We start from the raw sequence: 16,264 nt of genomic DNA, 5'->3' as shown, positions 1-16,264 counted from the left end.
ACCACTGGTCCTATAGGGCTCATCCGTCCTGGATTCCCTGTATTTTCAGTTCCTATCTGTACCAGTGTACCTCCGCTGGTCTAGCCAGTCTTGCAAGGAAAAATGGTATTTTCAATAAAGTCATTGGTCTTGTTGAATTCTGACATGTAGTCTCTAGTTTCATTTCTCTAACCATGGCCATATTTTTCAACTACTTATCATTCCTCTATGTTTCACATTCCAATTACCAATAATTATCAATGTATTTTGATTGCATGTTTGATCAATATCAGACTGAAGAAGTTGGTAATCTTCCATTTTTTTCATCACTAGCTTTTATGGTTGGTTTACAAATTTGAATAACAGTTGCGTTCCCTTGTGGGCAACTATGTATCATGCTATTACAGATAGCATTGCTCTGCAGGGTAGATCTTGAAACATTCCTGTTGACAATGATGCAGTGCCATTCTCCTGGAATATATTATTCCAGGCTAGTGAACCATGTGATTATCTGACTCACAATTTCAGCTCACTAATACCTAGGATCTCAATCTTTATGCATGCCATTTAATATTTTATTTCCAGTTTTCTTAGATTCATGCTTGGTACATTCCATGTTCTTCTTATTAATGGATATTTGCAGCTGTTTCTTCTCCTTTTGAGTTATTCTCCTCAGCAAAGGAATGCCCCGAAAGCTTTGCTCAATCAACTTCATTAAAGTTCACTCTACTTTGAGGAGGCAGCTCTTCCACAGTGTTTTTAGTGCCTCCCAGCCTGAAAGAGTCAGCTTCCAACACTGCATCTAACAACCTCCCACTGCTGTGGAGCCCTGGCTACATAGGATATGACATGTTGGACTGCTAACCACAAGGTCTGCTGTTCTAATCTACCAGCTCCTTGGAGAAAGAGAAAACTTTCTGTGCCACAACTTTGGAAATCCACAGGGGCAGTTCAGCTGTCCTATACGATACTGTGATTCTGAATCGACCGGATAGCAATGAGGTTTCTTTGCTTTGTTTTTATTTTTTGGGTGCAAATCTCTCAGAAGTGGAGATTCAGTTTTTATAGTCTGTTCTTATTGTGGAAGTTCTATAGAAACCTGTTTAATATGGGGGATCTTGCTACGATATGAACTATGGATGGCATAGTCCTCTAGCTCCACAGCAACACACAAGCCAGCATAGTATGACAAACGGAGAGACAAATGGTGATTAGTGTTGTTTTTAGGGGCCATCAAATCGGTGTTAACCCACAGCAATAGCACATCTATAACAGAAGAAAACACTGCCTGGTTCTGGACCATCTAAACTGTTCTGATTTCTGAGTTGCAACCACTGTGTCGGTCCATCTTATTGAAGTCCTTCCTCTTTTTCAGAACCCCTTTATTTTACCAAGCGTGATGTCCTTTAAGGATTCGTCTCTCTTGATAACTTTTCCAAAGTACGTGAAATGAAGTGTTGCTACCCTTGCCTCTGAGGAGCATTCTGGCTGTCCTTCTGTGAGGACAGATCTGTTTATTCTTTTGGCAGTCCACGGTGCTTCAGTGTCATTCTTCTTCAGCACCATAACTCAAATGCATCGATTCTTCTTGACTCATCTTCATTCAATGTCCAGCTTTCACTTGCATATGAAGTGTTTGAAAATACTTGGCCCGGGTAAGGTTTACCTTAGTCCTCAAAGTAACATCCTTGCTTTTCAACACTTTAAAGAGGTCTTGTACAGCAGAGTTACTCATTGCAATGCGTCATTTGATCTCTTGACTTCTGCTTCCATGAGCATTTATGGTGGATCCAAGCAAGAGAAGATCCTTGGCAACTAAATCCTTCTGTCTTTTCTCCATTTTTCCTGATGTTACCTATTTGTCCAGTTGTGAGGATTTGGGTTTTGTGCACACTGAAGGTTACAATCCTTGATCTTCATCAGCAAGTACTTCAAGCCCTCCTCACGTTCAACAAGCAAGGTTATGTCATCTGTATAAATCAGATTGTTAATAAGCCTTTCTCCAACCCCGATGCCATATTATTATTCTTCCTATAATCCAGCTTCTCTGATTATTCCCTCAGTTTACGGAGTAAGTAAGTATGGTGAGAGGATCAATCCTGACAGACACCTTTCCTGATTTGAAACCATGCAGCATTCCCTTGTTCTGCTCATATAACTGCTTTTTAGTCCATATTCAGGTTCCACATGAGCACAACATAATGTTCTGGGATTCCCATTCTGCTCAAGGCTATCCAGTTTGTTATGGTCCTTACAGTTCAATGACTTGACATAGTCAATAAAACACAAGTACACATCTTTCTGGTATTCTCTGCTTTGAGCCAAAATCCATCTGACATCAGCACTGATAGCCCTTGTTCCATGTTCTCTTCCAGATCAGACCTGAGCCTCTGACAGCTCCCTGTCACTGTATTGCTGCAGCCATAGTTGGATGAACTTCAGCACAATTTCTCTTGCATGTGCTGTTAATGAAATTGTTATATACTTTGAGCATCTTTGGGTCGCCTTTCTTTGGAATGGGTACATATATGAAACTCTTCCAGCCAATTGGCCAAGTAACTGTCTTCCAAATTTCTTTGCATAGATAAAGTGAGTGCTTCCAGTGATTTATCAACCTGGTTGAAACATTTCAATTGTGTTCCATCAATTGCTGGAGCCTTCTTTTCGGCTAAAACTTCTAATGCAACATGAACTTGTTCCTCTTAAAAAGGTTGAAAATCTCATTATAGCAGGGGAACATTCATTGTCAGAGAGGTGGTTATGTAAAATTGTTTTGAAAGGACTTGAATACAAGCGAGATTTCAAAAGTTAATGGAAAAGTGGAATGAAAAGGTCATGGATTTACCCATGGGATTTTTGAAACTTCCATATAGAAATGGAATTAGACTTTCTCTTCTTCCTGATTCCTTTTGTATCAATGACTAGAAGCCTCGGGGCAGCAAATGGAAAAGTTAATAGAAGAAATGCATATCAATAGTTTGTTTCATATTGTTGTGATCAGATACTTTCTCGAGTAGTAGTAGTAATAGTAGTAGTAGTAGGTCTTTTATACTTGTTCAGTTGTCTCCAGTAGCTGTGTTCTGCCTCCTCTCTCTATTCCAAATACCCCTGAAAGGCCCAGGTAGTCACTATTGGAAGATGTATCTGGGAACAGCTCATTTGTCAATGGACAGTTTATGAAATTACTGCCTGGGAGTCAAATATCAGTCAGCTCTTCCTGTGTGACCGTTTACCAAGAAGGGATTGTATGGATATATGTTTGGCTAGAGGACACGCCAGGAGTTGGCCTGTATAGACTGTAATGAACAAAAAAAAGCATCAGTCAAGGAATATGCCGGAGAAAGGCAACACACCACACGTAATTCTGCCAACCCTGGGGAACAATCTCAGACAAATGTACAGACAGAATAGCCTGATGACCTCATTTGTATAGAAGGTCAAGCTTTGTGAGGAGGTTTGTGATCAGTGGGTTTCAATGATCCAGAAGAAAGTATGGAGATTGTTACAGTCAGCCCTGTAGTCAGTGGCTTTGGACTCTTGGTCAAGCTTTGTAGTCCTTCTTACAATTTCTCACCAGAGCACAGCTACCACCAGATACAGAATCCTTTTGTCCTCCACCCAAGGCCATTTGACTGGCCGCCAGTGCGGCAGGTAATTTCAGAGTTTTTGTGTGTTTTTTTTCATTTGTCATTTTTTTTGTTTTTGTTTTTACAGTTTTATTGGCTCTTACGTCATATATCATATAGTTTAGTCATATCAAGAATTGCACAATCTTTACCATAATCAATTCTTGGTCACTTTTTTCCCCTATGGTTAAATCACTTTTAAAAAGAGTTGTCTAATCAAAATCCGTTCTAGTACTCCCTCCCCCCTCCCACATTCATAGTTTGCTCTGGAAATACCTTTCCCTTGAGCGCCCTTCCCTTCGTCTTATTTGAATTTTGTTACTGTTAGCCTTGGATCACACAGGCTGGTATGCTGCTTCCATGTGGACTTAGTTGACTCCTGACTTAGATGGCTGCTTGTTTGAATGCAAGCTTTTAAGACTCCAGACACTATTCTGATTGATAGCCTAGCACCATCTTCTTTCTTCACCACACTTTGCTGTAGCACCCTAATCCTCGGTGATCATTTCATGAAGATGAGTATAGAGGAGGACCCTGTGATCAGAGCTAACTGTCCTTGGTTTGGGGCTTGATTTAAGTGGACGCTCACAATCCATCTGCTTGTCCATGGGATAAGCACGACTCAGGTTTACTTTGGCAGCTGTATTATGACAAAATCAAAAACCCCATAAGACCAATCAGCAAACAAACAAAGAACAAAACAGAAACAAACATGCTAAAGGCAGGAAAACAAAAGCCATAGAAACAAGTAAAACATTGTCAATCATTTTCCTGAGGTATAAGGCGATTATACTGATAGCATCATCAATTTTTCCCAATGACACAACACACTGGACACTGTCTGTATGAGGAGTCTATGGGAGTACGTTCCACTTTGAGCCAAAACCCATATGTTGTTGCCCTACACATCTCCCATTCCATTGAGCTCCCATTCCATTGAACTCTGTTTACCCTAAGTATGGGGGTGCCAGGGGGAATCTTCCTGGATCAAATCTTCCTAGTACAGACTCCTGCCCAACAGAACAAAACCTGTCATGTCACTGTGAGGGGGGAATTGAGGTACCAAATGGATGGTGATTCTAGGTCCTTTTCCATTGGACACCCACCAAGCCTGGGGTTCCCCCCAAGGTCCATTGACTGCCCACTCTCTGCTTCTCCATCTGAGTACCGCAGTCCTCAGTCCAAGGTTGTAGGCAACTTTGAGGCAGGGCTCAGTTCATTCAGCTGGGACTCTGCGTTAAGTCCTTCTGGTATAGCCTCTGGGTTGAGCATGCTGCCTGCAAGGTTGGCTTCCAAGGTCACCGTGGTGCTTAGTTCATGACGTGGTTCACTGGGGGTTGGGTAGAAACGTATTTGTAGTGTCTGTCTGGAGCATAAAATATGGTCCATTGTTTCCCTAAGTTCCCTACAATCATTGTTTAACATTCCTTCCCGACGTGAGGATACTTCTCCCCAATCACCCCACATATTCACCAACAGGACTATCCAGGTCTCCTCCAAAATGTAGATGCTCCCCGCTTCTGGTCTAACCTTGCTTTTTTAGCAAGGTTTGCCTTCCATTCCTGTGGGGGGACCATTACTTTGCCTCAGCCTTGTCTCAATGTGTATGGCCTCAAGTGAGTGCTCTTCTCCGACTTTCCCCCTCTTGAAGGAGAGACCCCAGGTGCTGTGAGGTCTCCTCCTTCAAGGTGGTTCTTGTGAGGTGCGTAAAAGGGAGGTGATGTATGGCTCTTGGCTGTTAGGACGCCTTTTCGCCTTTTGTTCAGGGATTGGTCCCTAAGATTTGTTTAATTGATGTTTCTCCTTATAGTAGTGGACTCATATAATACTTGTCCTTTTATGATAGACTTACTTCACTCAGCATAATGGTTTCCAGGTCTTTCCATGTCCAGTGCTTTCCTTACTGTTTTTTAGGGATGCATAGTATTCCATTGTGTGTATGCCCATTAGTTTCTTTGTCCTTTCTTCTACTGTTGGGCATTTGGGCTGCTTCCAGTTTCTTGCTAGTGTAAACTGTGCAACTATGAACATAGGAGAATACACCTCCACTAGTATTGTGTCTCTTATTTCCTTAGGGTACATGCCCTATTAGTGGTATTGCTGGATCCTATGGGATTTCAATTCCCAGTTGCTTTAAGTTTCACCATATCGTTTTCCATAATAGCTGTATGTATTTACAAGTCTACCAACAGTGTGTACAAGTTCCAGTCTCTCCACATTCTCTCCAACATTTGTTGTTTTGGTTTTGTTTTTTAATTTGGGCTAGCACTGTGGGTGTAGAGTAGTATCTAATTGTGGTTTTAATTTGCATCTCCTTAATGGCTAGTGATAGCGATCATTTTTTATGTGTTTATTAGCCATTTGTACTTAATTTTTGGTGAACTGTCTGTTCATATCTTTTCCCTCTTTCTTAATTGGGTCTCTTGTTATTTCTGATTGAGCTGTTGTCAAGCTCTGTATAGTTTGATAATTAGCTCTTTGTCCGATGTGTCGTTGGTAAAAATGTTTTCCCAATCTGTGGGCTCTCGTTTCCACCTGTCGCTTTTGATGCACCGCAGAGCGTTAACTGCACACTTACTGTAGTTGAGCTTGTTCCATGTAATGGTTCTCTTTTCTCAAATTACTTTCTGAGTTGAGGCTAAGCTTTACGCTGTGCTTTCCTGTCATGGACATATGTACTTGTAAGGGCATGTCATAAGCCATGCCCCCATCATCCAGATGTCCAGGCGACCATGGCTTCAGTGTGATTTCTGCAGTGTTGTGAGTAGTCAGAGTAAAGAGCTGAAACACCGGGATGCCCAGTGCATACTGTGATATAACGTGGGGTGTTTGTGAGAGCCCTGGTAGTGCTGTCCACTCCGAGGGAGAAGTAAGGCTCCTGTGTAGGTTTGTACAGTCTGAAGAACCCTGCATAGCATCCCTGCGGGTCATCATTGACTTGATGGCAGTGGGCTTATGTGTTTTTTATTATGGTAGTGATCAAAATATAGGACTTATTAAGTCAGTACACATTTGAGAAGACATGATTCTGCCCTCCTTTTCTGTATCATATCTGCTTGAGTAGCAGCAAAGGCCTTTTTAGAGTGAACATTTGGTTTCCTTGGCAAAAACTCAAGTCTCTGATTCCTTTGCTCTCGGTCATCTGCAGATTCCAGTATCCAGAGCTCTTTTTGTGACCTGATTCTCAAAACTCATTTGCTGAGCTTTTTGTCTTGTTTTGTTTTCTTCTTTCTTTGCCTTGATGCCTGTGTCTTCCAACTTAATGCTGGTTACATGAACACCTTCTAAAGCTAAAGGGTCCCCCTTAACATGAATCATTCTAGTCAACTGAAAATTTACCGGGCCTTTGTTGTTCTAAATCTGGGACCTTGAAGCGACTACCGCCTCCACCCCCACCTCTCACCCGCCAGCCCTTCAAAACCTCAAATCCTGGAGCTTTCTTAATTCCCCTTCACGTCTCCTTGAGCCCAGGTGCCTCCCCTCCGGTGGCTCTCCCACTCCAGGGACGTACCTTCTTGTATGTTCTGCTGGTGAAGAGAGAGGGAAAGCGTGGAGGGGTGCACAGGAAGGCTTTGGGGGGGCAGGCTTGGGAAGGGCCTGTGTTGTTCTTCCCCTGTCCCAGGACCCAGATTCGTTAGTCTAGCCCTGGGTGCTGGGAACTGGAATCCAGCTGTGTGTTCCAGGTGACTGCAACAGCCTGGCACTAGATTTGGAAGTCTCAGAATCCAGGTGGTACTTACAGTCTTGAGGTAAAGATGAGGATTAACTTGTAACGAGTGTGTCATGGGGACTACTGGGTGACCATCACAAAAGCAAAGGTGCATTCCTGGGGCTCTGAATCAGTAAGCATGTTGGTCTTGCAGTGTTTGGAAAATGACTCCTATGTGTTTAAAACCAAACCAAGCTTCCTGCCATTGGGTTGTTCCAGCTCGTAGTGTCCCTGTGAAGGGTTCTGAGACTGCCAGTCTGTGCCCGAGCAGACAGCCTCACCCTGCGCCTGTCTAGTGGCTCGTGGATTGGACTGCCAGTCTGGCAGGCGCAGGCTAATAACCACAGCGCCACCAAGGCCTTTGCATGAGATACAGAAGAAACAAACTCATTCCTATCAAGTCCATTTCAGAGGTAGGAAAGTTTAAACCTGTGAGCTCAATCACTGGAAAGGTATTTCCCCCCACAAAACCAGAATGTTTTAGTTTCTTGAAGTTAGTACAGAAAAAGAGTGGGGGGGAAAGGCACACCAGCAACTTTGTTATGCCCATCAGTCGCCCTGCTCGTGCCAGCACTGCCTCCAGACGGTGATTCCTGTGGCAGGCCTCTTGGAAACGACTGAGGGCAGGGACCTGTTGTTTACCTTTGTTAAATTTCTTTTTGCACACAGGAAATGACCTGTAAATATGTTTTGGGCTAGGTAGAGGAAGAACGGTTCTGCCAACATTGAAAATAATTTTTCAAAAATTATTTCATATGCAATTTTCTTTTGTTTCGTGACCAGCATCCCAGCAATCCTCCTTTCTTATTAAAAATGCAGATAGTCTCGCTCCCTTAGATTGGTTTAAAAACAACAAAACGATGCCCATTACCATCGAGGCCATTAGCAGCCCTCCAGGACCGGGGAGAGCTGCCGTCGGCGTCTCCACAGTTAGAAATCTGTATAAGCGCAGTCTGCCGCCGCATCTTTCCCGCAGAGCAGCCGCTGGGTTGGAACTACCAACCTTACGCCGAGTCACCCAAGGCTGGACCCGCTGGGCCGCCAGAGCTCCCACGGGCTTGATGAGGACCCGTGCACCGTTTATTCAGTTGTATTTAATGGTAAAAGAGATGCCATGCTCTAAGCCACTGCCTTTCCAAGATCATTTTGGCAGCAACCACAGCAATAAAATAGAAGATGGGCACTGTTTGTTCAAAACTTCTCCCTGTTGGCAGTTGTGTTTTCTGTCGAAGTGCCTGGCTGTTCTCTCTGCCCCTGCCTCTCTGCCTCTCTCTCTCCATCTGTCTAAGTCACTGAAGGTTACGAGGGGCACGGACGTTGTCTCGGGTAGTAAGCCTCAGTACACGCGATGGCGGGAAAGCGTGCCAGGCCGCATGGCGGGGGGACTGGGAAAGTTTGCGACCACAAATGGCCGCTTCAGGGGAGTGCAAAATACCACATGGGAAAGTGGCCTTTAAGAGGATGCTCCAGAATCAAAAGGAGGCCCGGAGCTGAAAAGGGAGGAAGAGAGCGGGAGCCCTCAGGGGCGCACAAGGGAGAAATCCCACCCTAGGACTCGAAAGAGAGCGGCCTTTCTGTTTTTTTGTGACATTTGCTGCAAATGAAGATCCCCCAGCCTCCGTCCATCTCGGGGTAGGACGAGGAAACTGCCAGAGCCAGCTGCAACTAGACCCGGGATTGACAAATGCAGCTGGTGATGCCACGGGGTTGAGACTGCTGGGGCCAGGGAGCCCATATCACTAAAAATGGGATTGAATGGAGAGCATCCAAACTGACAGAGAAGAGTTTTTACAAGTTTTGCCGTTAATGAATTTTCCACAGTTATTGCGACGACTTGCCTGTCATGACTAAGTTTGAAAGTCTGTGTTACGTACATCTTGATGCCGCGCTGCGCCAAGTCCATCATGCAGACCTCGTCCCGGGCCATCACACTAGTAAGGTGACCAGATTTTACCATTGGTAAAGCGGGACACCATTGATAAAACCCATTTCCTGACGAAATAGCCACATGGCAGCCGAAAACCGTAAACCCTAACTTGTCTGCATTCTTTCCAAAAATCGGGATTTTTTTTTAAAACGCCTCGGGACACGGGAAAAATTGTTAAAAATCGGGACTGCCCCGCCAAAAGTGGGACGTCTGGCCCCAGCCTGCTCACCCATAGCAGACCCGGCCGCTGCTTTAGCCAAAAGCAGTTCTTCTCCACTCCTGCCCTCTTGGTTTCTTTCCGCGCGCGCTCTCTCTTTTGTTTCTCTCGTCTTAAAAAAAAAAAATCCGAACAGGGTAAATGAACACAAAGAGCATTTTTACTATGTATGGCATCTGTCCGTGTTCCCAAGCCACCCTTACACACACACACACACACACACACAATATCACAGTAACACACAACCTACAACACATGACAAAATTGCGTACTGAGCGAAAAGATACTGAAATGTGAACTATATGAAAAACATGGAGTTAGAGAATAACTACCTACAATAAGTCGATAAGACAGCCTTGCTTTCTGAAAGTGAAGATTTGATGTAGTTACTAAGGAAGACCAGTATGTGTTCTGTCTCAGCATAAAGCAAAACTCCTCACAGCTGAAGCAGCTAGCTACTTTATGGTAAGTGGGGAAATGATTGAAGTTGCCAAAAGTGTCCTTTTGCTTGGACCCACAATCCACAACGATGGAAGCGGCAGTCGAATCAGGCCTCTTGCATTGGGTACACATGCTGCACAAGACCTGTTTAACCTGTTTAACTTCAGATAAACGAAAGTATGTATCTATGCCGTGGCATGGGTCACCTCATATGCATGCACAAGCTGGACAGTGACTACGGAAGGCCGGAAAAGAGTCACTGCTTTTGAATCCTGGTATTTGTTCGACATTTCGAGTATCTCTGTGGGCTTCCAGAATAATGAAAAGGCTGTTCTAAAATACAGCCAGAGTGCTGCTTAAAAGGAAGGATGGCAAGACTTCCTCTCACATACTTTGGACATGTTTGCCAAGAAGGAGCTCACGCGTGGTAAAGTAGAGGTTCTGCAGAAAATAGGAAGATACTCAACAAGGTGGATTGACAAAAAAGCTGCAACAATGGCCTCAAATATAGCACCTACTGTGAAGACGATGCAGGACCCAGCAGTGTTTCGTTCTTTTGGGTAAAGCCTCACAATGAGTAGGAGCCAACACGATGGGCCCTAACAGTGACAACAACAACATCATCATCATAGCTAATGCTTCCAAGAACAGTCGCTGTTTGGTTAATTTTATAACTTCCTCAACACCTACTCAACCTTCCTCATGCCGCGGCCCTTTCATACAGTCCCTCAGGTTGTGGTGACCCAAACCATAACATTATTTTCATTGCTACTTCATAACTGTAATTTTGCTACTGTTAGGAATTGTAATGTAAATATCTGCTATGCAGGATGTATTTTCATTGTTACAAATTGAACATAATTAAAGCATAGTGATTCATTACAAAACAATTTGTAATTATATATTGTGAAATATTTATGTGTTTTCCGATGGTCTTAGGCAACCCCTGTGAAAAAGGTCATTCTACCCCCAAAGGGGTCACGACCCACAGGTTGAGAACCGCTGAGCTAGAGGCATCTGCTCGTAGTAGAGGCATAAGAAGTGTCCTAGGATGAGACCCTTCATAGGGTCACTAAGAGGCTTGTTTGAATGTACTGCATTTGAAGTCAATTTTTGTTATATAGTATTATTCCACATTTTCTGTCACATAGATTTTCAAGGCACAAAAACAATCCCTTGTTATTAACAAGCTTAATCTTGGTTTTATTTGAATTTCAGTAGTCATTTAATTATTTCTTCTCTCTTGATAGTCTCGTGTGCAAGCTTAACACAAGAACCACGATTCTGGCAGCAACTAATCCGAAAGGCCAGTATGACCCCCACGAGTCTGTGTCTGTGAACATCGCGCTGGGTAGCCCTCTCCTAAGCCGATTTGACCTGATTCTTGTTTTGCTTGATACCAAGAATGAAGACTGGGATCGGGTCATTTCCTCCTTTATCTTAGAAAACAAAGGTAGGTGAAGGGACAAACAAATTAGCCATAAACAAAAGTATCTTTGAAGAAGATGTGTTCAAGGCCAGTAGAGAAATGATTAGCCAGAAAGTCCTAAGTCAGTAGTGCCGCAAAGTAGTGAGAGAGGAATAGAGCCTTTCTCTACCTGCTGTGGATGAGTGGGGAGCTCTTGTCTTTGTAAAGCATGTCCTTTGTCCTGAGAGGGGACAAGCTTGTGATATGTAAGTGCCACTCACCTCTTGCACACAAAGAAACCAGGTTGGAGTTTTGCATTCATAAATGTGGGCTTCTCTTTATAAAGTAAATTAGATTTTCTCTCAAGTGCGATTTTTTTACTATAGGACAGGCCATAATTATTTTGAAGAATTTTAAGCCCTGTAGCAAGCTTGCCTTTATTAAGCTTTGATCCTAAGACTGCTTATTCTCAAACTGTGTGCTGAGGAAAGAGGAAGTCTAGCTTTAATCACAAAACCTGAAGATCATCTTTTTAAAAATGAGTGCAAAAACTCTGTCACGCCTTTAAGATGAGATGTTTGCCCATTCTTGAAAACCATTGATCCAGCGCCTAATACACACAGGTTACCCAAGCACTTCCGAGAAGCTCTGGAGCATGGAAAAGATGAAAACCTACTTCTGCCTCATTAGGAATCTGCAGCCCACGCTGTCTGACGTGGGCAATCAAGTTCTTCTCCGGTACTACCAGATGCAACGGCAGAGTGATTCCCGGAACGCAGCCCGCACGACCATCCGCCTGCTGGAGAGCTTGATACGATTAGCAGAAGGTTTATCTCACGTAACAAAAGATCTTTTTATTGAGTGCCTCCTGTGTGGACGGCACGCTGGCCTCAAAGATGAAAAGAATAGCCCCTGCTCTAAGTTGTTGACTCAGTGGCACACAACAGCAACAAAAGGCCCCAGAGTTGCTGCCCAGGGGACTCTGACTACTATGGCACCATGTGTGTCAGGGTGGCACTGTGCTCTCAGAAGCAGTTCACCAGGACCGCCTTCAGAGGTGCCTCTGCTTGGCTTCAAACTGCCAACCCTTCAACTAGGTGAAACACTTAGCCATTTGTGCCACCCAGCCCCTCCTAAGGCTCTCATAAACAACAGCAACAACAAACCAAACTCCCTGCCTTTGAGCCGATGCTGACTCATAGTCATGACTCACAGCCACCCTGGAGGATGGGGAAGAGCTGCCCCTGTGAGTGTCCCAGAATGCAACTCTTTGCAAGAGTAGAAAGCACTGTCTTTCTCCTGCCGAGCGGCTGGTGGCTTGGAACTACTGACCTTGCAGTTAGCAGCCCAACGAGTAACCATGATGCCACCAGGGCTCCTTATCTATTAAAAAGTGTTTTTGTATTTGTATAAGAATTTAGAAGCTGAGGACTAAAAGTTGAGTATTAAATATGTATACGTCGCCCCTTCCTCCACCCCAACCCAGAGTAGTTTTTCATATACATATGCATCATCGCCACAAGCAACACAGAAAAATCAGGGTCACTGTTAGAGAAACGATCGCCAAGCTAGTTCAGGTTACACTTTTTGTGTAGCTCATCATGAAGTACAGTTTGGGGGAGTGGGAAGTCAGGTAGAGACGTGTCTCTATCACCTCAAATATCCATTTTTGGAAAAGAATAACTCCCATTTTTATAACTTTAAATGCTGTTTGTTCCCTTAGCTCACGCTCGCCTGATGTTTCGGGACACCGTGACTCTGGAAGACGCTATTACAGCGGTGACAGTAATGGAGTCCTCAATGCAGGTAGGCATTTTTGTGTGCCTGATACCTGAACTCCAATTACAGCTTTCTAGGGGAAAAGAGATTATTGTTGTTATTTTTAATCTTGTTGAGAATATACACAGCAAAACACATACCAGACCACCATTCTTACAAGCCAGCCGCATTGTTTGAGTAGAGCCGTTCTCCTTTGCTGAGTTCCTCTTGCATGAAGATAAACTCACTGCCACACAAGGTTCTGTCTTTTGAGTGTTGATGCCTCATCCAGGTATAGATAGTCTTGTTTGTTTTTTTAACTTTTTGTTGTGATTTGCATAAAAGTTTACAAACCATGGTGGTTTTCTGTTTTGTCGACATTGCTTGCATTCCCCCCGTGGAGCAACACCCCTCCTGCTTCCTCCCGGTGTTTCCTAGTTTCAATCATTCTCTTTTTCTGCTGCTTCCTGCCTCCTGAGCTTAATCGCCGGGCACAAGCTGCCTTTGGGATCTTGTATGGTTGATTGTTCTGAGGAGCAGGCATCCTTCTGTGCCCTGGTCTTTATGAGCTGGAACTTGCATCAATCGGGGTGAGTTCATTTAGCAACTTGAAGGTTGAATAGACTACTCTCTCAGTGGTTTCACTAGTCTCTGTCAGACCAGAAGGCCTGGTCTTTTTTGTTGTGCTTTGGAGTCTTGGCCTTCATCTTTCTCTTACCCTATCCAGGACTGTCTATCATGGTGATCCCATTCAGAGTGGTCAGCAGTGCTAGCCAGGCACTACCTAGTATTTCTCATCTCATGGCTGAGGAAGCCGAGGTGCTTGTGGCCCATTTGTCTCTGGGCTGTTTGTTTCCATGCATCTTCCATGATCTTCGCTCTTTGCACCTTCAATGGCTGCTCACCAGCTATGAAGATCCCAGTCACTACCCAGACCACAGCGGGATGCAGAACATTAACTTCGTAACTCGATGATGCCAATTGAGTCCGTCCTCCAAGACTGTGATCCTAAGGCCCCAACCTTGTGACTCATTTTCTAAGGTTTTTGGTTATGGCTAGGAATTTTCCATAATTTTCCCCCCGATTTCTCTCCTATATAATGAATGTAATTATAGCACATATAGATAATCTCTTCCAAACTACTACTACATGATCGTGGGTGTAACTCCTTATGCCTACCCAATCCTGTTCAGCTTGCCTATCTGCCTGTGTATGCACTCTTAGATTATTGTTAGTTATTGCTGACATTGCATGACAGTGTATGAATGGTATTTCCCTTTGTTGTCTGTAACTCCTGTACACCTCTCCTTGGCTTTCTTTGCCTTAGTGATACTGTGTGGATTGTCTTTTGTGTTCCCCTTTACAGAAATTAATGTTTCTGTTAAACTGTGATTTCCTCCTCCTTCTTTCCCCATCCCTTGTAACCATTAAAGAATATTCTTTTTTGTATGTAAACTGTTTTAATAATCGTATGCTTCGTACAATATTCAATTTTGGTAATTGACATAGTAATTTCACTCAGCATAATGTTCTCCAGATTCACGTATGTTGAGGTGGTGAATTGACTCTTGTTTTCCTTGCATGTTGCCTCATTTGTTGATTCATTGATGAACACTTAGGTTATTTCTCTTTGCTACTGTGAAAAATGGTGCACTAAGCATGGGTGTACATATATCTACTCACTTCCAGTCTGCTTTTTCTCCAGGATATGTAAGGGGGCTTCAAAGAGTTTGGAGAGTAAATTCCATGATCATTTAATCCATTTTTTCACAATCCTTCTGAAACCCCTTCATATACCTAGTTGTGCTAGATCAAATGGCATTCTTATTTCTGACTTTTTAAAGAAGCACCATATTGCTTTCCACTGTCATTGTACCATTTGACAGTCTCATCAGCAATGTATGAGACTGCTAATCTCTTCATACAGTTGCCACTCTTGGCTGTTTTCTGCCTTACTAAAGTTGGCTGTTGTTTCAGGTGTGAGATGAAAACTCATTGTTTTGATTTGCTTCTCTTTAAGAAGAGCTGTGGCGGTCTAGGGGCTTATACTTTGTGTCGGCAACCACAAGAGTAGCATTTCCAAACCACTAAAGATGAGGTCACAACTCCTATCAAGATTTTCAGTCTTGGAAATCCACGGGGCAGTTCTCTATCTGATAGAGCCACCATGAGTTGGAACTGATTCAGTGGCAGGGAGACTCTTCTTTTGGGGAGGCTGAAGATCATGAGCATTCTTCAAGTGTTGGTCGGCCACCTGACTACCCTCTTGGTTCCTGTCCTGGGCCCGGTTTTGAGTCGGGTTGCTCGTCTTTCTATTGTTGACATGTTCCGGATTTCCATTTTAGGGATGAGTCTCTTGGCGATAGTTCTTGCCAAATATTTTTTCCCCAATCCATAGGGTTTATTTTTACTCTTGTTGAATCATATAAATAATTCTTAAAAGAGCAATAATGCTCAAGTCAGACATTATTTATTAGGTAAGCTAGACTATTTTTTTATTTTAAGAACACTTTAGATGATGGCAATGTGCTTGGTACAATTGATGTATGGATTGTTATAAGGCCTGTAAGAGCCCCCAATAAAATGATTTATAAAAAATAAAAATAAACAAAAAGAATATTTGAGAGAGTATTTGTAGTTTAAGGTTTGTCTCAAGGCAGTATTTTCAGGAGTTTATCCAGCCTCCACAGCCCAGAATGTCCGGAGACCATGAGAATTTGAAAATCTTTTTTGCATTTTGCCCTTTTGATCAGAGCTCTTCCATGAAATCTCTAATCAAAATGTTCAGAAGTGGGAGTTGGGTATCATTTGTTTCTTCTGGTCTCGCGAAAAAGGAGGCAATTGTTCGTGGAGACAATTAGCCAGATCCATATCTTCCACCTGTTCTTGACTCTTCCTCTCTTGCTCTGGGTGAATAAGGGAATTTATTACTATATGAAGTTATAAAAATCATCTAAATATATTCTCCTTTTTTTTCAATGTTATCCATAGTTTATTATAATTCATATAGTTGAATGCCTTTCAAAGTCATTAAGACTCTTAAATATCTTTTAAGTATTCTCTGCTTTTAGCCAAGATTCATATGATATCAGCAATTATGTTCCTTCTTCTATGTCCTCTTCTGAATCTAGCTTGAATTTATTCAATCACCCTCTTTTTTTTTAAATTGTTTTATTAGGGGCTCATACAACTCTTATCA

General features: G+C 43.1%; 1 protein-coding gene across 3 annotated transcripts in view; it reads left to right on the top strand.

Annotated features, from left to right (window-relative positions):
* The window catches only part of MCM9 (minichromosome maintenance 9 homologous recombination repair factor), a 106,896-nt gene that overhangs the window by 71,458 nt on the left and 19,174 nt on the right, over nt 1-16,264 (top strand). For all 3 annotated transcript variants that reach the window (XR_006680468.1, XM_004702208.2, XM_045294346.1), the window contains 3 exons: nt 11,150-11,352; nt 11,931-12,134; nt 13,031-13,113. Coding sequence is in view for 2 of the 3 variants with exons in the window: in XM_004702208.2 (XP_004702265.1) it covers nt 11,150-11,352; nt 11,931-12,134; nt 13,031-13,113 (490 nt within the window). In the remaining variant the exon portion in view is untranslated. The remainder of the gene's footprint in view (nt 1-11,149; nt 11,353-11,930; nt 12,135-13,030; nt 13,114-16,264) is intronic.

The sequence above is a fragment of the Echinops telfairi genome, unplaced genomic scaffold (assembly GCF_000313985.2).
Source record: "Echinops telfairi isolate 266 unplaced genomic scaffold, ASM31398v2 ScPeMD7_3533;HRSCAF=4204_0, whole genome shotgun sequence".
NCBI lineage: Eukaryota > Metazoa > Chordata > Mammalia > Afrosoricida > Tenrecidae > Echinops > Echinops telfairi.
Note: the sequence above shows the minus strand (reverse complement) of the source record. Positions and strands in the feature narration are given on the sequence as shown.